We start from the raw sequence: 24,588 nt of genomic DNA on the forward strand, positions 1-24,588 counted from the left end.
TTGGTTCAGCGGCGGTGATTCAGCAGGGGGGGGCCGTCCACCAGGTCGCACAGCCGCGGGTATCTCAATCTGTGAGCACTGATACGGAATCGAACCGCCGTTCACCCCCCACGCCTCCTGCGTCCGATCCACTCCTGACAGAGGAGCGTTCAGGAACACACTCAGCCTCCACACGTACATCTCACTCTATTTATATCTGTTCACATGGAGATGAAACAGATCCACAGGAGAGAACATTAGAGCAACAAGAGAACAACTCGTAACATGCCAATCCAAACCCATCTATAACTGACTATGAATAGAAATACTACAAGCACCCCCTGGTGGCTGGCTGCAGTAAAGGTCATCAACCCACCTCCTCCATGTTAGCAGATGGCCTACAAACCAAACTAAAAAAATCTAAGTTGACATTAAAATAAAGTTTTGCCATTTAGTTTTTTTGGTTTTTTACTTTTGAAAACTAAAAATGAAACAGGAACAACAGATGTGCATCTTTTTTATAAAAAAATATTGAGTAAAGATAGAAATGTCCTTCTAGAAACCATCTCAGTGAAGATGTTACACCTGAAATCGTTCAGCTTCAGACTGAATCTTCTACATCCAGATGTTAAGGAGTGTGACACCAGGTTCCTCCACCTCCTCCACCTCATTCACCTCCTCCACCTCCTCCACCTCATTCACCTCCTCCACCTCCTTCACCTCCTCCACCTCCTCCACCTCCTCTACCTCATTCACCTCCTCCACCTCCTCCACCTCATTCACCTCCTCCACCTCATTCACCTCCTCCACCTCATTCACCTCCTCCACCTCCTTCACCTCCTCCACCTCCTCCTCCACCTCATTCACCTCCTCCACATCCTTCACCTCATCTACCTCCTTCATCTCCTTCAACTCCTCCACCTCCTCCACCTCCTTCACCTCCTCGACCTCCTTCACCTCCTCTACCTCCTTCAAATCCTCCACCTCCTTCACCTCCTCCACCTGCTCTACCTCCTCATATTCTTTTATTTATTCATCAATTAAGTGTTAAATAAACTAATAAAAACTCAATAAAAAAACAAAACATAAGTAAATAATAATAATAACAACTGATAAAAATAATAATATTTAGTGTGAATGCTGCAGCAGTTTTTTATTAGAGTCCGAGATTTTGGATTGCCAACAAATTGTGATAAATGAACATTACAACCTTCCAATGAGAAGATGAAGAAGAAGAAGAAGAAGAAGAAGAAGAAGACGAAGAAGAATAGCAATTATTATAATACTTTAAATACTAATAATACCGATTATATTCATGTGTTAAGTGTTCAAGTATTTGAGCAGTATATTATGAACCTGCAGCAGTTCTTGAAATACAATGACCCCATGGTTTCCTCTGGGGCTGTGACCCTGACCCTCACCTCTGGGGCCCCTGGCTGTGTGGGGGCCCCATGGGTGCCTCGAACCCCCCCCCCCCCCCCCCCGTGTCTCAGGGTCTGATTGACAGCTGTCTGTCTCCTCTGCCATAAACTGAACCACGTCTGAGTCAAATCCAAAACTCACGGATCGATTCCACCATTACGCAACAATCAGACGCACTGAATGAAAAAATAAATAAATAATTATTTAATTTAACATCATATGAACGTCCACTGTTCGTCTCTCAGACAAATACACATCGTGTCTCAGTCAAACTCGGGTTTTCTGTGTGAACGTCGCGTTCACGGTGAAACTCACCTGTAATTCATCTCTGTCCAGATGACGCACCTCCTCCAGCTGCGACCCGAGGAATCTGCGTCCTCCTGAATCTGCGTCCTCTGCCCCGTCCCCGCGTCTGGCTGTGGCCGGCAGAGGAGCGTCGTGTGTCGGTCTGATGGAGAGAGAGAGTCCGTGTGTTCACCTTCAGTCTGACTCCGCCTCCTCTCCCTCTCTCTCTCTCTCTCTCTCTCCCTTTCCTTCATTCTGTTGCTGCCTCTCTTTGGCCGACCGTTTATACTCTGATGAGAATGCAAATCAACCAGTGTGTGTGTGTGTGTGTGTGAGTGTGTGTGTGTGTGTGTGTGTGTGTGTGTGTGTGTGTGTGTGTGTGTTCCTTGCGGTAAAGACCATGAACCTCCTCCTCCTCCACGTTAGCGGATAAACCAAACTGGAGTTGTTGTTTTTTTTCATTTAAATTGTTTCTAGTTGCTCTTTAGTAAATAATATTTGTTTGTAACTTCCTCAAGAATAGATAAAGTTGATTATTTATTATTATAAGCTGAATGAGGAGGGCAGCGCTTTCATCTTAATTTATTTAAGAAGTTTTTCCACATTAAGCCACTTGCTCTTTTATTTTGTTAATAGTAGTATTTTAGATCTTTTCACTTCCTTCCATGTCTGAATTATGCTTTTACTTTCTTGGACTGACTTCTCCTGTTTAACTGACCTGTAAAGTATTAACCTTTTTCAAACAGCATCTTTATTAAGTTTATACATATATATGTGATGATATCAGTGATAATGATGTGATCATCTTTCTTCATGTCACAGACGACACACGTGTTTTGTGGATCCTGGTGGTTTTTAAAAACAGAAAATTAACATAATTAACTCAGCCTGTGATTCAATGTAGACTCATTGAGGCAAAGTGTTAAAGTTATAAATCATCATATAATCACCTTTATTAAAAACAAAACACATTTTTATGATGATGGACGTCAATTAGCAGTTTCCTCAGAGTGATTTGGAAAGTGATGAAATGTCCCTTTAAATAATCCCCTGGAGATATAAGTGTTGACACAGCCTGTCAAAATAATGACTCATGATTTTCTCCAGACGTTTCTCAGCTCCCATGATGCTTTGCTGTGGCTGCTGCCATCGGATCATTAGTGCTGATACCTGGGGAGAGAAGGCACTGAACAGTATCACTGGTTTATTTATATTCAGTGTCCTGGTTTTGGTGCAGTCGTGATCGTGGGACCAATCAGGTTCATGTCCCATCTGCGAACATGGAGGAGGTTAACGACCTCTGCTGCAGACAGACACCAGGGGGCGATTAAGATCCGTCTTCACTTTTGGGAGCCGTCATGTCGTCCGTCTTTTATTTACCGTCTGTCAGCAAACCTGATTTTCGTCCTCTGAGGACCATGAACCTCACAGCAACTTGTTCCAACATCAAGTTCTTTCTCTTGGACGTCAAAGCCTGAACTCGTGTGAAGGAGCTGAGTCACAGAGCGAAGAATGAATGGACCCGAAGAAAATGAAAGAACAATGATCAGAGAGAGAGAGAGGGAGAGATAGAGAGAGAGAGAGAGAGAGAGAGGGAGAGTGGAAATCGAGTGTGGGACGAGAGAGAGAGAATGACGGCGGTCTGAGTGGGTTCAGAGTGACATCAAAGCTCCAAGTCATCGACACAAGGAAAGAGAGTTTGATTCAACATTAAGTGACACGCAAGAGTTGTGTGTGTGTGAGTAACACAAGTGTGACTTCATGACGTTTGATCAAGTAGTGACACACACACACGTGTACAATACAGACAGTAGAGGCCTGTGTGCTGGACGTCCTCACTTTAAAGCCCCTCCCACATTTAAACTTACTCAGATGTAACCATATTTAGAGGAGGGGTGGGGCCTGACTGAGAGTTCAAGGACACGCCCACCTACACCTGCATACTGCACATATTGGATGGTACCAGCTGTCAATCACTCAGTGGTATCCACCCCCCCCCCCCCCCCCCCAACACATCCGGTGCTTTATGGTCTGTTTGACTCTAAATGATCATCATTTTCTCGTGGACTTCTATAGAGACTACCAGTGGGGGCGCCCCCTGCTGGTCAGAGAGAGAAGACCGGGACTTCCGCATTGGCTTCACCTTCTGGACCCAGAGTCTGTGTCCACTCTTATTAACTGTCACTGATTTTACTTCTTCTAAACGTGAGGAATTATGTTTTCATTAGTGCAACAACACGTCATGTTTCCCATTGGCTTGCTGTGCGGGAGGGGCGGGGCATGTGTCGTACAACCACCATTAATTTAACTCATGTGACTTATGATCCTGAGCTGTTGGAATCATGCAGAGCAGCGAGCTGAGCTCCTCCTCCTGCTCTCTGCTCCCGTCGTAGATGTGACAGTCGAATGAATTCAGATCCTTCAGCCGAGCGTCACCTGAGTCACGACGGCAGCGGGTGTTCACATTGTGTTGCGACACGTCTGATTCCTTTCATCCACCAGCCTCCCTGGAAATAAACACGTCGACATGAACAAACTACACGGAGTCATTTCATTTTAACATATTTACAATATGAGTATTAAACCCCTGGAGGAGCTTTGCACCGAACCGAGCATCCTGGGAATCAGAACACGTTTCCCCAGGTTCTGGCTCAGCAGGAGAGAACGTGAAGATAAACCACAGTTCATAAATAATAATCCAGATTTCATTTTGCCTCGGGCTCGAGTCTCAGCTCACGTCCTGATTACCGAGAAGCTGCGGAGCCTCGTTAGTGTCTTTCTCTGCTTCGTGGAGGAGGTGGATGTAATCATGAGATCAGCTGACGACTCGTCCTCTGAGCACAAAACGAGCGGCAGCGAGCGGCAGAGCCTGTGCACGTGAGTCGACTTCCATGGTAACAGACAGAGGATGGGCCCTGACCCACGTGGACGAAGTTTGTTTCTGCTCTGACGAACATTTTAATTGCGGTTTAATGTCTCTGAGCTTTATTTAAACCACAGTGTGATAAAATCATCTTCATCGCCTTAGCAACAGCAGCTGAGGAAAATCAGTCCTCCCTCGAATTTAAAGTTTTGCTTTAGTTAATAATTAATAACTATTTGACATCCAGTCGCTCTTCAGTTCAGACCAAACATGAGCACATTTTATTTATCAATAATTTGTATCGTCATTTACTTATTTTACATTTACCTAGAGTAACTGGCTGGGAGTCGAACCGTCGACGAAGTGTAAATGTCCTCTTGGTTTGGGACCGAGAACCATTCAGGTATCAAGTTGCTCTTTAAAGAAGTTTCACTCGTTCCAAAAACTGGTTGTTGTTCATCTTCAGACAAAGTTTACAGCTGCAGGAAATGTTCCACATGGACCACAGTGCAACAGGAGAAGCTAACGCTAACGCTCTAACTCAGTCATAGCTAAAGCTCTAACTCAGTCATAGTTATGTTCCAACTCAATCATAGATAACGCTCTAACTCAGTCATAGCTAACGCTCTAACTCAGTCATGGCTAACGCTCTAACTCAGTCAAAGCTAATGTTCTAACTCAGTCATTGGCAATGACTGAGTTAGAACATTAGCAATGACTCATTGCTAATGTTCTAACTCAGTCATAGCTAATGTTCTAACTTAGTCATAGCTAAAGCTCTAACTCAGTCATAGTTATGTTCTAACTCAATCATAGCTAACGCTCTAACTCAGTCATGGCTAACGCTCTAACTCAGTCAAAGCTAATGTTCTAACTCAGTCATAGCTAACGCTCTAACTCAGTCATAGCTAATGCTCTAACTCAGTCATAGCTAACGCTCTAACGCTCAATATTAAAAAGAAGTGGAACAAAACCTTGATCCACCTGTTTAACTGGATCCAGTTGGTCCTCGGCTCCCGTCCCTCCTACCAGTGTAGTAAAGGTCGGTTTGGTAGATTTGGTAATTACCATAACAACACAGAGGACCTGTTTCTATAATAGAATGTGTTTAGTTTCACTTTGTTTACCTGAAAGCTCCGGCTCAGAGGAGCTGAAATGACCTTGGATCAGATTCGTTTTAAACTGTTCAAAGAACCTTTAATAACTTTGGCCTCAGATTTTCATCGTGGGCTGTTGCTCTGACAACGAGAGAGAGAGAGAGAGAGAGAGAGAGAGAGAGAGAGCGAGAGAGAGGAAGGAATGTGATGACGGATGAGAGAAGAACAAAAGAAAAGATGATTCTGGAGTTCTTCAGAAATAAAAGAAATGTCCCAGACGATCCACTCAGAGTCTGATTGTCCCCATCAGCTAATCACAGCTCGTCTCTCACCTGCTGTGAGACTGGTCCTGATCAGACGGAGAAATAAAGAGACGCCTCGCTGCAGCTCGATTCCTCCTCATTATCTCCCGAGGACGAGATGTTCCCGTCGGTCTGCTGAGATCAGTGCGTGAACATCGTGTTTGAGTCGTGATGATGAAGCTGAGTGATCTTTGCTCTGATGCTCTGAGGAACATTTCACACCTGGTGTTCAGGTTCAGACTGAAGAGTCGTCATGACATCACTTCTCTGGCTACGAGTGTTCAGAGGAGTTGATCTTGTGCAGAATTAAAGTTCGGATCAGTTTGTTTAAATAAAGACGACGACACGTTTCCTCCAAAAATGAAGCTACAACATCTCAGATACCAACGCTGCCACCGATCCACACACTCGACCAATCAGGAGTCAGTCCCACCTCTGCTCACTTTACAAAAAATATATTTCAAATGAATTTGACACGAAACAGAATTAATTCATCTTCTTTATCGGCAGTTAAGTTTCTCAGGGACCTGAATTCAGTTCAGGTCACATTTTATAAAAGAGCTTCAGTTTTTTCAGTTTCCTTGAAAAGTTCTTTCATAACGAATCATCTGAGAAGGAATTTAAAAAGAAGCCTGTGAATGTGTTGAAGGTTCAGGAGGAATTCAAAGATTAAAACTGATTCAAGCTGAAGAGTCGACGACAGATTCCTGATCGAGGCTCTGAGGATTAAAGAAGCTCCGGCAACAGAAACAGAAATGTTTAGAATGTTGTTCTAAATATAGATGCTGCATATTTCTCTTAATTTCACTGTCATGTAACTTTATCTTTTTATTTTAATTGTTTTAATGAAAAATACTTTTCTTTGTAAACTTGGTGAAACTTTTGGTTCATTTTGGACGATTGTTGATGTTTATTTACAAATGGTTCAAATCACTGTTCGTTTGAAACTTCTTCTTCTCTCTGACTTTCTATTCATTTTGAGACCTTGAATTCTGTTACTATGCAACATTTTAATTCTGTTATTTATGATATTCAACCTTCCCCTGCTTTTGTATTGTATCACTGGTTGCTTTAAAGATGTTCTACAGAGAACTTGACCTGAATGATGATATTATATATATTTATAATAATAAAATATGAACTGGATGATAAGTGTCTGGTTTCCGACGCTCACACAAACAACACTTCAGCCGATTGTACATTCAGAGGTATTTCATTTTATTAGCTCAGAATCAGAGGCCCGTAGATAGTTTGAGGAAGAATCGACTGCAGCAGAACCAGCTGAGGCCTCATGAGACGCAGGATTTCAACCGACACCTTCAGTTCGTCCCGTCGGCGGCTCGGTGACGATGATCATGTGACGAGTCCTGACAGGATCGACTGGGTTTTATCTTAATGAATCGATTCAGCTCACGAGCAAAGAAAAACAGAGAAACAGTGAATTGAATCGTGAATAAACCCTGAGACTGTTTGATCTGAACAAACTGAAACTGAAGCGATTTTGAGTTTTGTTTTGCGTCTCCAGACATTTTCTTTCTGTGGGAAAGTAAATCAAATATCTGAATAGGGAACATTTTCAAATCTGGTTCAAACGTTCCCCTGAACTGAGGTCGAAGGTCAAAGGTCACAGTGGCCTCAGTAACACATTGTGAAAACGTGACTCTTTTCTAATTTGACACAAATGTTCACTTGGACTCAGATTCATTGGTTAGGTTTTAAGTTGTGTGACCTCACAAGTGTTTTGCCTCTTGAACGTATTTCAAGTCTGCGTTTTGGGACTTGATCCACATTCTGATGACATATGAACTGATTCAATTTCAGAGGTCAAAGGTCACAGCCTCCTCTTATGAGTCAAAAGAATTGTGACTGAAACCGGAGCGAAACAACCAGAGCGTGATAATTATAGTTTGAATATTCACTTAATTGAGTTGAGTAGTAACATGATTATTGAAACTGGGGCTGAAAATGGAAGATGAACAAAAAACAAGCTCAGATCATCGTCGGGTGTTTTTCACTTTAAGCCGACGAGTCCCTGAAGATCGATTCTCACACTTAACGATGGAGTGAAACATCGTGGTTACTAAAAAACATCTGGTTCTGACGTCAGTTCCTCAAACGTCCAGTGGAACCAAACAGAAGAGAGAAGCGGTCCGTCACAGCAGGGAGTCAAGTGGTCACAGTTCATGAGCCTCACGGACAAAGTGGGAAAGCGTAAAGAGATCGATGCCCACTCCTCCTCTGCCACGGTGCCCACGAGCAAGGCACTTCTACAGCAGGCCATTGGTCCAGTGGAGCAGCAGCTCCTGGTTCTCGTGGAAATGTGTGGACGGATGAGGAGGAAGAAAAAAAACTTCCCTGGACAAAAAAATTACGGGAAAAAAAACTGTGGTTCGTCTTGTTTCCGTCTCCTGAGCGACGACGAGTCACGATTTAAATAATGATGAAAATATACATTCTGACTTTTAGAGATAAAACTATCTTAAAAATACAAATGTGCAAAAGTTGTAAACAAATAAGATCCTGTGTGTGTTTGTGTGTGTGTGTCTGTGTGTGTCACAGCCTGGTGGGCTCCTCGTCACTGTCGCTGCAGTTACCACAGCATTCCTGCAGAGGGAGACAGAGAGTCAGTGATCATAAAAACTCCCATGATCCCACGCTGCTTCATGACGATTTAGTAAACGACAAACAACAACAACAACAACAACAACAACAACAGTGTCTTTAAACCAGTTTCTCTACGTGTGGTTAGCGATTATATGTCCACTTACAAGTTAGCAGCTACATTTAGCATCACTGCTCCACATAACTGACATTTACAGACGAAGATATTTGCCCCACAGCGTTCGTCTCTGGCATTTCATTGATCGCTGGTGAAGATCGCCACCTACTGGCCCGGCATGTTTGTTGACGTGTTGTCATCTGGACGCAGATGATTTGTCTAACGAAAGTCGTGTCTGCAGTAAAGTGGACAAGGCCTGAATCGCGTAGAAGTAAAAATACTGAACTCACTTGAGTGGAGGAAACTTTAAAGAGTTCAGACCACACAGTGTAAAGAAAGATGGCCGACACGTCTCCACTTCCTCCCGATGGGCCGCCATCTTTTACTTTTAACGTCATTTACCGAGTCTGAGCAGAAGTGATGGACAAAAGGTCGTTAATGTGAGGGGGGGGGTACCGACCTGTCGGCCGAACAGCCGCTGCAGGAGACCCTGTTTGGGGGGGGGGGAGGGTTGACCTCTCCAGTCGAGGTCGGGGGGGACCGTCCCGTCCTGGTACAAGATGTTCAGCTCAGTGAAACACTCCGTCTCAATCATCTGCAGAGAAACAAACAACTTCTTCATCACAACAAACATTAAAACCATCTGTGAATATTGACTAAGAATATTTTGATTTAGTAAAATGATATCTGATTTAATTCAGGTTTCGATATGATAATTATCTGAAAAATGAATGAACATATTGAAAGACCATTAAATTCATATCTATATATATTTGCTCCTCCAGTCTCAAGGTACATTACATTTTCATTTACCCCTTCGTGTTCGTGCTGGAATAATTAGAATAAAGAGAACTGAGCTGGAGCAGATAGAACACAACAGTGTGTGTGTGTGTGTGTGTGTGTGTGTGTCTGACCTCGTTCTGCCAGGGGATGGAGACGCATCCCGTCGACACTTTGCTGTAGAACGATTCGTCTTTCGGTTCCAGCTCGACACCTTTAACTGTGGAGAACTGCTCGATGTCCAGGACGTCTTTACAGTAGATCGCCTGAGGCTGCAGCACACACACACACACACACACACAGACACACACACACACACACACACACACACACACACACACACACACACACACACACACACACACACACACACACACACACACACACACACACACACACAGACACACACACACACACACACACAGGATGTACAGTCCAGTTGTATAAAAACACGTTTCACTTTCCAGACGTCTGCTGAGAATGTTTTGTGAGAAAGAGCTTTTATTTTGTAAGGTTGTGAACTTTGGTCTGAAGATTTTCGGTTGCTTAACAGACTCAAGAGAAGGAGAAGTGCCCTTGAGCCAGGTACTGAAGTGTGTGTGTCTGTTTGTGCGTGGTTGTGATGTCAGATAGAAAAGTGCTGCACAGAGATGAATGTGTTTAAATGTGTGAAGGTCAAACTGTTCTCAGATCTTTGAGCCTCATCCAGACTAGAGAAGATCTCAATAAACACATTTACCAGGATACAGTCGACATGTAACACATGAAAATCTACAGCAGTAAATCATTTATTAATAACAATAATAACCATATATAACCACGTCTGTGTGGTGGCTGACGAGTCGTGGGTAGCGTCCCTCAGACTTACGTCGGGGGTGAACGGGACCTGCATGATCCCGGCCTCCAAGCGTTTAAAGTTGATGGAGCGGAAGATGGGATGAGCTTTGACCTCTGAGGCTCCGCCCCCCTGGCAGCCCAGCCTCTCCGCGGGATCTTTGGCGAGAAGCTGAAAAACAAATGAACGTTTGTGAGGTCACAGTGACCTTTGACCTTCAACCACCTGATTCCAATAATTTGATCAAGCAGCCCGAGGTCACACGGACTCCACCCACCATCCTGCAGAGGGACTGGGCGTCTTCAGAGAACTTGCTGGAATACGTCTCCTCCACCTCCTGAACCAGCTGCTCCACCTCCTCCCTCTTGATCTTCTTCTTTCGCTGCTGGAAGGGCGACTGGCCCTCGATCATCTCGTACAGCAGGCAGCCCAGCGCCCACCAGTCCGGGCTGAAGGTGTAGCGCTCGTTCTTCACCACCTCCGGAGCTGAGGAGGAGGAGAGAGAGAACGAAGACGGCGTGACTCCCCCCCCCCCCCACTGGGATCAACAGATCAAAGTGGAGGTGCTCAGCTCAGGCGTCACTCACCCATGTATCCCACTGTTCCCACCCGGCCCTTGATGGTCTGACCTTCTGGAACGTGAACCGCCAAACCCAGGTCTGATATCCTGATGTGGCCTGAAGACACAAAGACACATCAGAGTCTCATTGTGATCATTGAACTGGTCAGCAGAGACGGATGCAGGCTGCACCCTGGTCTGCTGGAGGTACGGCGCCCTCCGGTGGTTCAAACTGGCCCTTCCTCCACACAGACTGATGAGCTGGATTCAGGTTTAATGCTCGAGCTCAGGTTCAGACTCATGAACAAGGTTTGAATCGGTTTGAGATTCGGATATCGTGAAGCGTTTAACAAACGGGACAGGTCACTGTCACTCACCGAGGTCGTCCAGCAGGATGTTCTCTGGCTTGAGGTCCCTGTGCCACAGAGAGAGAGCGACAGTTAGAGGCAGAGCGGGGGGGAGGGAGCTTCCTGTCTCTGAGGTGTGACCTCTGACCTGTAGACGATGCGCTCTCGCTGCAGGTCCTCCAGGCCGCAGCAGATCTCTGCCGAGTAGAACACGGCTCTCCTCTCGTCGAACCCCGCGTCGCCCATGTGGTAGATGTGAAACTTCAGGTCTCCTCCGTTCATCAGCGTCAGCACGAGGCACAGGGCGTCTTTGGTCTCGTAGGCGTACGCCAGACTCACCTGCAGACGGACCAGGGTCACAAGGGGCCTGTGGTGATCTGTGTCTCTCAGCTTCACATCACAACTTTAAATAATGTTAACTAAAAGAAACTGAATGAGCCAAAAGACGTCCGTGTCTTAATCTGGATGTTTCTACGATTAAGAGGCGACGGCAACACTTCTGTCCAATTAGAGTAAGAAAGAGAAGTTGTGTTTTCAGAAGTGAAGACGTGTTGTGACGTCTCCTCGGAGACAAACCGACCGAAGAGTCCAGAGACAAAGAGGAGGAAGAGTCCAGAGACAAAGACGAGGAAGAGTCCAGAGACAAAGACGAGAAGAGTCCAGAGACAAAGACGAGGAAGAGTCCAGAGACAAAGACGAGAAGAGTCCAGAGACAAAGACGAGGAAGAGTCCAGAGACAAAGACGAGGAAGAGTCCAGAGACAAAGAGGAGGAAGAGTCCAGAGACAAAGAGGAGGAAGAGTCCAGAGACAAAGAGGAGGAAGAGTCCAGAGACAAAGACGAGAAGAGTCCAGAGACAAAGACGAGGAAGAGTCCAGAGACAAAGACGAGGAAGAGTCCAGAGACAAAGAGTCCAGAGACAAAGAGGAGGAAGAGTCCAGAGACAAAGACGAGAAGAGTCCAGAGACAAAGACGAGGAAGAGTCCAGAGACAAAGACGAGAAGAGTCCAGAGACAAAGACGAGGAAGAGTCCAGAGACAAAGACGAGGAAGAGTCCAGAGACAAAGAGGAGGAAGAGTCCAGAGACAAAGAGGAGGAAGAGTCCAGAGACAAAGAGGAGGAAGAGTCCAGAGACAAAGACGAGAAGAGTCCAGAGACAAAGACGAGGAAGAGTCCAGAGACAAAGACGAGGAAGAGTCCAGAGACAAAGAGTCCAGAGACAAAGAGGAGGAAGAGTCCAGAGACAAAGAGGAGAAGAGTCCAGAGACAAAGACGAGGAAGAGTCCAGAGACAAAGAGGAGGAAGAGTCCAGAGACAAAGACGAGGAAGAGTCCAGAGACAAAGAGGAGGAAGAGTTCAGAGACAATGAGGAGGAAGAGTCCAGAGACAAAGACGAGAAGAGTCCAGAGACAAAGAGGAGGAAGAGTCCAGAGACAATGAGGAGGAAGAGTCCAGAGACAAAGACGAGGAAGAGTCCAGAGACAAAGAGGAGGAAGAGTTCAGAGACAATGAGGAGGAAGAGTCCAGAGACAAAGAGGAGGAAGAGTCCAGAGACAATGAGGAGGAAGAGTCCAGAGACAAAGACGAGGAAGAGTCCAGAGACAAAGAGGAGGAAGAGTTCAGAGACAATGAGGAGGAAGAGTCCAGAGACAAAGACGAGAAGAGTCCAGAGACAAAGAGGAGGAAGAGTCCAGAGACAAAGACGAGGAAGAGTCCAGAGACAAAGAGGAGGAAGAGTTCAGAGACAATGAGGAGGAAGAGTCCAGAGACAAAGAGGAGGAAGAGTCCAGAGACAAAGACAAAGACGAGGAAGAGTCCAGAGACAAAGACGAGGAAGAGTCCAGAGACAAAGACAAAAACGAGGAAGAGTCCAGAGACAAAGCCGAGGAAGAGTCCAGAGACAAAGAGGAGGAAGAGTTCAGAGACAATGAGGAGGAAGAGTCCAGAGACAGAGAGGAGGAAGAGTCCAGAGACAAAGACAAAGACGAGGAAGAGTCCAGAGACAAAGACGAGAAGAGTCCAGAGACAAAGAGGAGGAAGAGTCCAGAGACAAAGAGGAGGAAGAGTCCAGAGACAAAGAGGAGGAAGAGTCCAGAGACAAAGACGAGGAAGAGTCCAGAGACAAAGAGGAGGAAGAGTCCAGAGACAAAGACAAAGACGAGGAAGAGTCCAGAGACAAAGACGAGGAAGAGTCCAGAGACAAAGACAAAAACGAGGAAGAGTCAGGAGACAAAGACAAGAAGAGTCCAGAGACAAAGACAAAGACGAGGAAGAGTCCAGAGACAAAGACGAGAAGAGTCCAGAGACAAAGAGGAGGAAGAGTCCAGAGACAAAGAGGAGGAAGAGTCCAGAGACAAAGAGGAGGAAGAGTCCAGAGACAAAGACGAGGAAGAGTCCAGAGACAAAGAGGAGGAAGAGTCCAGAGACAAAGACAAAGACGAGGAAGAGTCCAGAGACAAAGACGAGGAAGAGTCCAGAGACAAAGACAAAAACGAGGAAGAGTCAGGAGACAAAGACAAGAAGAGTCCAGAGACAAAGACGAGGAAGAGTCCAACAAACCACAGACGGAACAATGTGTTGTTTTCATTTACTGAGAATTTGAAATTCTATATTTGTTAGAAAACAAAGAACAAAGAACAGAAAGAATAATCTCCCCCCCCCCCCCCCCCCCCAACTGATTTTATGTGGTGTCTGCAAACCAATCAGAGTCAAGTACAGGTAGACTCCGCCCACGTAGGTGATGATCACAGGACATACGTACGTCAGATTAAATTCTTTAGTCCTTGAATTGCAAGGTGGAACCAGAACTAACAGATCAGATGAAACTATGGAACAAACATGAAGCTTCAGAGTCTCAGAGGAAACGTCCTCGTCTCACGATCTAAAGCTGTTGTTGAAAATATCAGTAGAAAAAACTTCTTACAACGAATCTGCTGTTGACTTTCTCCAGGATCTGTTTCTCGTTGAGCGCCATGGATTCTCCTTTCCTCTTCTTTATCCTCTTCTTCTCCAGCTTCTTGCAGGCGTACATCTTCCCTGTGGCTCGTACCTGACACGCACACACCTGGGAACCATGGGAAGGTTATCACCATGTGAGTAAAAAGAAACTGGACTCTGAAGGACGACGTGCACTCTCTTTTCTTTCTGTTTACATATATGAAATCCTCTCGTGACCCAACTGCTCGTCTGTTTAATCGCTCATCACCGTGAGATCAGAATCCAAACCTTCAGTGTAACGTGATTTATTCTCCGCAGAATATGAGTTGATATCTGTTTCTAAAGAAGTGAAATGAAACCTAAACGCTGATAAGATATGATATGTGTGTTCTTTGATCCATTTAATTGAATCTCAGCAGTTTGGGAGTCAATCCAGCTGAAAGACGAAGGGACATTAGCTCCTGAACTTCTCAGATGTACTCACCTCTCCAAAACCTCCCTTCCCCAGGACCCTGTACTGTCGGAACGTGTTCTTCGTCACCGGCTGCCTGTTGGACAGAAACAAACCACTCTGATCGAGCTGCAACACAACGAAAGGTCCATTTCAAACCAGTTACCAACGTCATATGAGTTCAGGAAACAGATGTAGGTCAGTTACTGGTTTCAGGTTGTAAATAAACCAACAGCAGGAGGCGCTCAGGAGACAATCTCATCCATCCCCTGAGCAGCGCTTCAACTTGTGCTCCATCCTGAAGAGCCTGAGATGGTCCGACTCCTTCACCTGGGACAGAAGTCTCCTCCAACCAGGAGAGAGAGATCCTCAGGATCTGTGATCAGGATCCTGGTCACTTTGCAGAAGCATCAGCTTTAGAGCTGAACGTGGACGAGGCCACAGGACGGTTGTGAGGCCAAAAGCAACATGTGGACCTTTCAGGAAACATGTTTAAAACTCTGCTGCGAGCAATGCGTTCCTGGAACCAGCCACCAGGGGGCAACAGAAACAGCGTATTCCCATTAAAACCAGTTCTTCTACAGAGTGAGCAGAGGTTTAAAGAAGCATCTGTATCCTCCAGGTGGGCCAGGTGCACGAGAAGCACAGACTGAGCCGCCCACGCTTCTCCTCCCTCTGGACAAGCTATTGGTTCAAGCAAGTAAATTAAAAAGACCCGAGAGGACAGACTCATTAAATCAGGTGGAGTCATTTCCTGCTTAATGAGCTCGGTGGAGCTGCTTCACCTGCTTGTTTTGGAACCGTGAGTTCTCCAGCTCGTGTGTCACCAGGTCGAGACCTGAGCGGAGCCACAGCGCTCACACCCTGGTTCTGATCTCATCTTTCCTACACAAAGATTTAACACCTCGTGACACAGGGGAACAACGTGTTGCTCAATATCTGCGACGAGGAGGTTGTTGCTCTGTGCGATTGTTGTGAAGCAGGATGACGCACAAACTAGTGACCATGGTTCCAGTGAAGCTGAGGACTTATCCGGACCAAAGGTTTATATCAATCTCTTTTACATTGTGAGATGGAAAGTGATCTCTGAGATTCATGGATCGAAACACAAATGATATCTGTGATTGTGTGTAATTTGGTGCAGCTTGGTTTGATTGACAGGCTGTTTAGTGCAGGTTATGAACTCACCCTCACATCCTGAGACAGTTCTGTGTTTCTATCAAACATAAAGGAGACATGTGATGTTTCTTCAGTGTTTCTTTCCTCTAGTGTGTTATAAAAGGTGGTTGTGAATTCAGAAGTTCTACAAACTTAAAGAGTCTTAGAGACTTTTTGTCTGTGGTGTTGCTGGAGACGATGGTGGTTCACTCCCAGGTTGATAGACACAGGTCTCATTCGGTCCTTACTGACCAATCAGAGCAGACTGGGCTCGGGGGGGGGGGGTCTTAAAGAGTCTGAGGACAGGGAACATCAGAGCATGAAAACATTTGACAGTCATAAGACTCAGTGATCCACCTGAAGGTGAGCAGATGAATCAGCCACAGGACAGATGAAGGTTTGAGGAACGTGATTCTCCAGCTCCTCACGTTGGAAGTTGAAATCAAACGCGGTTCCTCTGCTCAGTTCTTTATCTGGTGATGATTCTGTTAAGTGTGGCCTTTACGATTTGACAGTCAGGCGACTGAAGATGCACAGCCCTGCTCTGTCCCGTTGAGGTATTTCACTGAGATTAGATCAGTGCTTTCATTCTCCGATATAGAAAAGGTCATCTGAGTTTTCATCTGCCGGAGACTCGATCATAGCGGCGCTCTTTGTTCTAGCGACTCCAGCACCTACGGTTCTGAGAGGAGCGAGGACGTCACGTTAATCCTGCTTTAAACTCGATATCAGGACATTACAGTTCACTTTTTAAAACTCTGAACAGAACTGCTTCTGAGATCTGAGATCTGCTGACTGCGGAGGAACCCCATCGCTGCAGGAAACTCTCTGTTCAATGAGCTCACTTCATCTCAGAGCTTCTCTCAAAGATTTGAACCTTTCAATTAATTGACTGTTCACTGAAAAGCACTTTGTGAATGTTTTGAAAGGTGCTCTGTGCAGGAGATAGAGTTCTCATTGGTGGTGATGCACCTGAAGCTCTTTGGTAAAACATGATGTTCTCCTGCTGCTGTACATGAACCACTGGTCTCAGACCTGGTTCCTGTTGTTCAGAGCAGAGAGTCGTCCCCCATTACAGCCACGTGCAAGTCAAAGAATCCAGTGGAAAGCCGATGTGTCCCTGTGGCTTGTGAAACTGGGAAATTCAAGCCCCCCCCCCCCACCCCCCCCCCCCCTTGGTTCCTGGAACACTCTCAGATTCAGGGGTTTTATCTGATAAGCAGCTCGTGGGACTGAAAGAAAACAAACTCTCATCTCTTTCATCTATATTTTCGTTTCAGTCGCGATCTTCTATATTCACGTCACTGAGCGGGGTGGGGGGGGGGGGGGGGGGGGGGGGAGGGGGGGATTCCAGCGGGTTGGTCTCAGCTGATCCTTGAAGAGCATCGGGTAGAACCTCAACGCTCGCTCCTCTCCACCGGGACCTGTAGTTTGTTAACTGCATCCCTGAAGGTCTTCACAGTGGCTTCTGGGAAACACACCTGATGAAAGTGATTCCTCAGAAGTCAAACACGTCAGGGGGAGTCGAGCTGAATACCAGGAATTTAGAAGCTTGCCGTTTCCGTCAGATTCTGAGGCTCATTTCTCAGATAACCTGTGGGAACTTGCTTTTCTGGGTGCAGCAGTTACTTCTCATCAATCTGCTGTTCAAAGACTTCTCAGAGTTCAGTGCTTTGTTAGAGCGCAGCTCAGGAGGTTGTTTGGTCCGAGCCCCAGAGGGGACGACTCGGCCAAAGTCAAAGTTTGTGTTTCACATGGTTATTGTTTGTTTTCTCCTATGAGAAGAAACACTAGAACCCAAGTCTGTCTGGATCAAAACAAATCAAACTGTTCATAACTGAAGACGGAATATTTTTGGCCGGAGCTCGTCACTGTGGATAAAAGAAAAATGGAAATTGAAGATCTAATTTGAAATTGACCGAACGTCTTAACTGTACAAAAGCCCGGCAGCTGAAACAGTGACATCACTCTCACCTGAGAACAACAGGGAGGAATGAGGCAACCTGCTGAGCGTGTTGTTACTGGTGCTGCAGGAGATTCAGACTAATGTTGCACTGATGTGTGTGTCGTTACACAATGAGCTGAGAACTGAGAGCAGAGAAACCAAAGGGGCGTTACCTCTCCAGCCACTTCCACTGCAGGAACCTGTTGTAGTACATGCTGTCCAGGTAGTCAGCGAAGGGCGCCACGCTCAGGAAGTCGTGGATCAACCTGGAAGTGATGCAGAAAAGAGAAGAAGCTCAAAAACTGTCTTTTAACTGCGTCACATCCTCTTTACCTCCAACATGTGACGGAGGAAAAACAGCTGAAGAGGATTATGGGACGAGAAACGAACTCCCCAGATCCCACGCAGCTTCACAACGTCAACTCACAACTGTCCGTTCTGTGTTATTCTTGAGGCCAAAGTTGTGTATCGTACGTTTAAAGAAACAACAAGTGCAACTCTGGCTAAACAGCAATTACATTAATTATTGAGATGTGGAGAGAGACCATGTTTCCAAGGAGTTAAAACCTCTTTTTAATCTGTAGCTTCATTTTATTTATATTTTCTTGTGTCTTATTATTATGATGTTCTATTTTGAGTGTCTAATTATCCTGGTTCTCTGTGAAACCCTATGAATAGAGGCTTTTGTCTGGAGGCTGCTATATATAAATGAACTTGCCTCGAGTGTCACAGTTCATGCATTAATTATCTGAGTTATTTTCTGCTCCAGATGTGAGCGGGGGGGCACAGAGGCCTGCTCGGGCCTCAAAGAGAGAACTCACTGTGACTCGAGTAGCAGGGAAACACCCATGGCTGCTGGGGGGGGGGGGGGGGGGACCATCTGATAACGACCACATCACATCTCCACACGGTTATCAAAACAAAACACCCTTTATCGTTCTGTTACGCATATTATCGACAGGCTGTGAGGATGAGATAGAAGGGGCGGGTGGGGGGGGGGGGGGTGCATGAGATCTAATGTGCAGGTGGATGTAAAGTGTTTAGTTTGAATCCTGATTCACACGAACACGTGAAAACACAGGTCATGTAAAGCGTTTTGAAAAACACAACACAACAGCAACACGTGTAGTTGTGTTCTACTCCGGTAGCTGAGGCTGGTGATGGTCATGTGACAGGAGCCTGACCAACCAGCAAGAGGCAGAGTGTCTTTGTCACTGTTTCATAACGTCTCTGTTTGTGTTCGTCCAAACTGGAGCGGGACCAGTTTGAAATGTGTTCGGTGGATGAAGCTGAAATCAGGTGAAACACTTGTTTATTGGTTTGTGTGTCACATCTCCTCATTATGAACCAAGCGCCTGCTGGTCATCACGTCTGTCGCCACCTGGAGTCCACGCTGTGGCTCGTTCAGAGAATGGGTCTTAATGGACGTACGTGCCACTGGGGCGACTGGTGTCATCAGCCTGTAGTCAGACCTTCCCACCCCCGACCGACCAATAGCCATGAGCCTTGTTGCCCCCCTTCTCCTCCAGGCCCATCCCAGTCTGAAGTCACACATTGTCAACTCCCATCACTACTCGAGTCACAAACTGGTCAATTCACTTCCAATCAGACAGAATGAAGAATTGCTTATTGGCTGAGTTGAACCGCTGTGACTCGTGACTTCACTTTGACTCGAGCCTTGTGACATGAAAGATTTGAGTCCTCGCCAGATCCTGAGTGCAGAGACAGAGCAGACATTCAGGTCAGCGCTCAGGCGGCCAGCTTCCTAAGCACTTGTTTTGATGTGCTGCTTCAGTGCATGACTGAAGCTGAACACAGCATTTTATTTTTAAGTGTCCGGGGAACAGTGAGCTCACAGAGAAAGACAGAGGGAGATTTTGGAAGAGAGCAAACAGAGATTCTCTTCATCAGAAGAGAGGTTTCGTTTCAGGCTGAGCAGAGAAAGTATCTGTGCTGATCTAATGTTCCATCGAGCAGGTTCCTGAATATCACTCAGCCTGTTGAGGATCTCATGTTCTGTGTTTCACTGTCAAGAAAGATGGATGACATGCAGATAGATTTGTTCTGCTTGTGCTCAAACTGCTTGTGATATTCTGTTGGACAGATTCCCTGCTCATGCACTGACTCTCACAGAAGTAAAGCTAAAGCACCCACACTGAGTTGGGACCACTTCATTCGTCAACACGACTCCTGACTTTCTATTGTGTGGGGAGTTTTGACAAAAAAGACGAAGAGCAGACGAAGAGCTGGAGCTGGAGTGAAGGAAACCTGAGGGATTGTGTTCTCACCCATCTTCTCAACTCTTCCCTGTCAACAGGCTGATCCCCTAACTCTCTGAAGGAGTAAACCCTCTTCTGAAGAACCGAGCGATCTTTAATCAACTCTCCTCCCATCTTCACCAGAACCTTCAGGACCCTCACCAGTCTGGTTTCAAGGCCACTCAGTGAGACTGTCCTCCTTGTCTCTGAGCAGCTTCTCTCTCCTCTGTCCTCGTCCTTCTAGACCTCCCTGCTGCATTTGACACAGTGAACCACCAGACCCTGGTTTCCTCCCTTCAGGTCCTGGGTGTCTCAGGCTCTGCTCTCTCCCTGCTCTCTTCCTGCCTCAATGAGCGAACCTATCAGGTAACTTGGAGAGGATCTGTGTGTGAACCTTGTCCTCTCAGTACTGGGGTCCCTCAAGGTTCTGTCCTGGGTCCCCTTCTCTTCTCTCTCGGCTCTGTCATTCACTCACATGGCTTTTCCTACCATAGCTATGCTGATGACACCCAACTAATCCTGTCTCTTCCCCGATCTGAAACACAGGTAGCAGCAGGAATCTCAGTCTGACTGACTGACATCTCTCAGTGGATGACCGCACACCACCTGTAAATTAAACTTGACAAGACTGAACTTCTTTTCCTCCCACGGAAAGACTCTCCCACCCATGACCTGACTATTAACTCCGTGTAAGCCCGGAGCGACTGCTAATGTTGAAATCAGAGACGTTTGAGTGATGCATACAGAGACAGAACGATGCGGGTGCAGACTGTGGGAAAAGTAAACTGGTACTTTAAACATTCACAGGTTGAATGAACCTGGAACCAGCACAGGTACATCCTGGTGGAAGGAGGATGAAATATGGCCTTACTTGGTACAGTCCTTGAAAAGCTCTTTGCAGGCGTCCTGCTGCAGCCGCTCGCTGCACTGAGCCATCATGGCGTCCTCCAGCTCCGGCACGTGGTCGTCCGACTGCGTCACAAACACACAGGGAACAGAAGTCTTCAGGTAAACAGGCTGTGACTCAGCGGGTTGAGCCTCTGAGGCAGATCCAGATGAACTGGGTTTGTAGGACAGAGGAGAAACTTTTCCTTCTGCGTGTTCAGACTCGTTCAAACACAAAGTGAGAGGAAACAGTTTGACTTGATTCCTCATGAAGCCTCCAGGAGTTTCAGATGAGTGGATTCGATTTCTGTTCTTTGACCCCGGGGCGATGAGCCACCCACAGTTTCTCTTTCTCTGACTCTGGCAGAACTAATCGGCTCTAATGCGTGAAATTGATCAAATCTGTTGTCAGAACATAAAACTGAGCAAATTGGATTTGGCTTTTTAACAGTTTAATTTAGATTCTCTGCTTTCCTTCAAAGTTCATAATTTTTTGGGGCAGAAACAGAATTTAGTTATTGGACTGTAATTGGAATTTATGCTTTCTTTTATTCAATAAGGATAAAAAAGGGTTAGTTAGGATACAGAAAATCAAATGGACACGTGACTGTAGATCATTGTTGATCCAGCATCAAGAAGCATTTCACAAGGGCATTAATGCTGCTGAGGAATTTATGCAAGATGTAAGAATAACGTTTTGGTCACAATGTGGAGACTCAGATGTTTATATGAATGAAATGAGTGTTTAATATGAACTTTCCTTTATGGTTTCCTCACGAAAATGAAAGTCATGCTGCCCTGTGTGGTTTAAAACCGTCTAAAATACAAAGATCTAATTCAGCCAACATGAATAAGTGGTTGTTGAACAGATGAAATCATCAGTAGGATATTTGAAAAGGCAGAAAATCCCATTAGCTGAGTCCTTCTGTCACATGATGCAGATAAACTCTGTTGTGTTGACAGTGTGTGTGTCTTCTCTGCAGCAGCTACCTGTGGGTTCAGGTACTTGTCCATGAACTCCTGACCCAACTCCTTCCTCTTCTCGTCGGGCGTCACCTCGTACTCGGCCTGCGGACAAACACGTGGAGACAAGTGAGTGAGAAGAGTCTTCATCACTCAGCAGAGAGTTCCCTGATCTGTGTCCTGACCCCAGATAGATAAATTTCACTGGAGGTTCAAATGACACAAATATGCAAAAATCGATCAGAGACACTGATGAGAAGCTGAGAGCCGACACCTTTTCACACAATCAAGTTATCTGACGTCAAAGGCATATTATTCAAATGTTTTCGAATTCTGAAAAGTTTCACACACGCTCCTCAAACAAACTAGATGTTGAGATGATCCACCCCCCACTGTCAATCCTCTGAGAGGCAAAACATCATGTTCTCAAACTGATTCCTCACGCTGCCTTGTTCATGTGTGATTCCATGTCAACGTCCAAGCAGGTGTCTCAGTGGAGGTGAACTGTGGGTCTGGACAGAAAGAGGAGGAACCATCTGACAAGCGGGTGAGGAGCTCGACCTTCTGTCCATGTGACGCTTTGTCTCGTCCCAGTTTCACTTTTCAACAGATCAAACGTTTCAGGGCGTCGCTCGTCTCCAGTGACGAGAACTTTGTGACTTAACGACTTTTTAATCCAGTAAATCAGGTTTAACTCTATTGAATTAAAGCAGAAACGTCATTGTCGTCTTTTGTTAGTTTTTAACTTGTATTGTTATTTAAACCACTTTGCATTTTGCACCATGATGAAACAATGACTGTTCTCAGGGTCAATAAACCAGAATCATGACTTCAGCTCTTCCTCTCCCCGGCTTCAGGCTCAGATTGGATTGAAGTCGTGTTTTCCTGCTCCACTCCCAGGATCTGCTCCTCCTCACATCCAGCAGCCGTCTGCACGACGCAGTAAACTGAGCCTGACTGGAAAACTCCAAAGTGCTTCCTCTGCTCCGGCAGCACCAGGCTGTAAACTAATGCTAAGTGACAGCGGAGACGGTTCAAATCTCATTGTGCGTCTCCATCTCCTCGTCTCTCATGCTCTCAGGGAGGAGACGGGAAGTGGTTGCGGGAGTAAGAGAGAACATAATTGCTGCGTGTGTGTGACTCGTATCCGCCGGACGAGCGAAAGCTGAAAGGCAGCTCGGTCAGAGAGGAGCCGCCATCGCAGGTCAGAGGTGGACCTGGTCCTCATCAACCTCCGCAGCTCATCACATCTGATCCACTCACAAACATGAGGTGACACAACATCTCCACTTCCATCAGAGCAGGAGGGAGCTCTGACCGGGGTCAGCACAGTCACCTCCAGCTTCTGGGTTTGAATCCAGGATCGATGCGGAGTTTCTCTCTCTGCTTTATCTCCAGGTACTTGGAGTCTCACAGTCCAGAGACACACAGAGCAACAACACAACGATATCTGTGATGTGAATGTGCTGACCAGCCTTAAAACATCCAAGTCTGTTGCAGCGGACGTGAGGACGCCTGCAGCCAGCCTGCGTTCAGTGACGTCCACCTGGGATCTCAAATCAACAAAGTTTGTGGGAGCTTGAACTAAAGTGCAGACGTTTGTCGTCTTCTACTTCATAATGAAGTTAAAGTTCAATCAGTGACTTTCTAACTCTTCACATAGAACGTGAATGAACTCAGACACAATCACTGAAACTGTAAAAAACAGGAAGTAGAGACTTTAAACCAAAGTTTCTCTCGATGAAGAGTGAAGGAGAAAAACACAGTTTATCATTGATCAACTTGTGAGGACAATTGTTGACATGAGGAATTCCTCAGCTCCTGACATGGACCATCCCAAAGAAATGACTGAACACCTACTAACCACTAACACTAACACTAACACTTACCACTAACACTAACACTAACCACTAGCCTTAACTATTAACACTAACCACCTACACTTATAACCTAAACCTTATTCTAACGATGAAACTTAGAGCCGAGCTCTTAAACCTCAAAAAGACATTTGAGGTTTCATCAAAAAGTTAAAACAGGACCTTACATTGAATAGACACACACACACACTGACACACACACTGACACACACACACACACACACACACACACACACACACACACACACACACACACACACACTGACACACATACAAACACACAGACACACAATCTGCGACCGAAACATTCATCAAGTGAGTCGCTCGCTGTCACGGGTGAGGTCAACAGAGCGTGTGTGTGTGTGTGTGTGTGTGTGTGTGTTTGTGTGTGTGTGTTCTTGAAGTGAACACTTCCTGTGTTTCATTAAACAGATATCAAACTTCCTCCTCCCCTTTAACCAGCTTCAGCTGCTGAGTCTTTTCAGGAAAGTTAAACTTCCTGCGTCAGACGCTGGAGGAGAGAAGCAGCTGAACAGTGGATCTCCAGCCGTCACCTGAAAGCAGCTGTTTCAATGATCATAGGAACCTTTTGAAAAGAAGAAACACAGATTTCCTGTTTGTCTTTCTGCCTCCACACTCCAGCTGATTGTTTACCTTCAGTTGGCTGTGGACGTTTGATTTAACGCACATGTGACTTTCACCCTAAAGAGTCCAGCTTGTCTGGAGAGCTGCTTCTTACTGACACTTCATCACAACTCAACAAAACCTCTTCACCTCAACACGTCTTCTCACATTGACTCAACTTAACATTTTAAAACAACCGTTTCAAAGCTGTTGCAGTCGTGTAATTTCTCTCAAACTTTTAAAATCAAATTAACCACAAATAAATTCCATTTACAAAAATGTTTAACTTTCCTTTTCAAACAG

The 24,588-nt window shown here is 45.8% G+C and overlaps 1 protein-coding gene across 1 annotated transcript in view; it reads right to left on the minus strand.

Annotated features, from left to right (window-relative positions):
• Positions 1–7,142: 7,142 nt before the first annotated feature.
• The window catches only part of grk6 (G protein-coupled receptor kinase 6), a 28,419-nt gene continuing 10,973 nt past the window's right edge, over positions 7,143–24,588 (minus strand). The window contains exons 4-16 of the mRNA XM_062405990.1: positions 21,812–21,889; positions 20,808–20,908; positions 17,852–17,944; positions 14,609–14,672; positions 14,111–14,251; positions 11,337–11,527; positions 11,219–11,256; positions 10,870–10,959; positions 10,560–10,768; positions 10,316–10,453; positions 9,582–9,719; positions 9,128–9,262; positions 7,143–8,552 (exon numbers count right to left, since the gene is read on the minus strand). Coding sequence (XP_062261974.1) covers positions 8,502–8,552; positions 9,128–9,262; positions 9,582–9,719; positions 10,316–10,453; positions 10,560–10,768; positions 10,870–10,959; positions 11,219–11,256; positions 11,337–11,527; positions 14,111–14,251; positions 14,609–14,672; positions 17,852–17,944; positions 20,808–20,908; positions 21,812–21,889 — 1,467 coding nt within the window. The 3' untranslated portion in view covers positions 7,143–8,501. The remainder of the gene's footprint in view (positions 8,553–9,127; positions 9,263–9,581; positions 9,720–10,315; positions 10,454–10,559; positions 10,769–10,869; positions 10,960–11,218; positions 11,257–11,336; positions 11,528–14,110; positions 14,252–14,608; positions 14,673–17,851; positions 17,945–20,807; positions 20,909–21,811; positions 21,890–24,588) is intronic.

Source organism: Platichthys flesus, chromosome 15 (assembly GCF_949316205.1).
Source record: "Platichthys flesus chromosome 15, fPlaFle2.1, whole genome shotgun sequence".
Lineage (NCBI taxonomy): Eukaryota > Metazoa > Chordata > Actinopteri > Pleuronectiformes > Pleuronectidae > Platichthys > Platichthys flesus.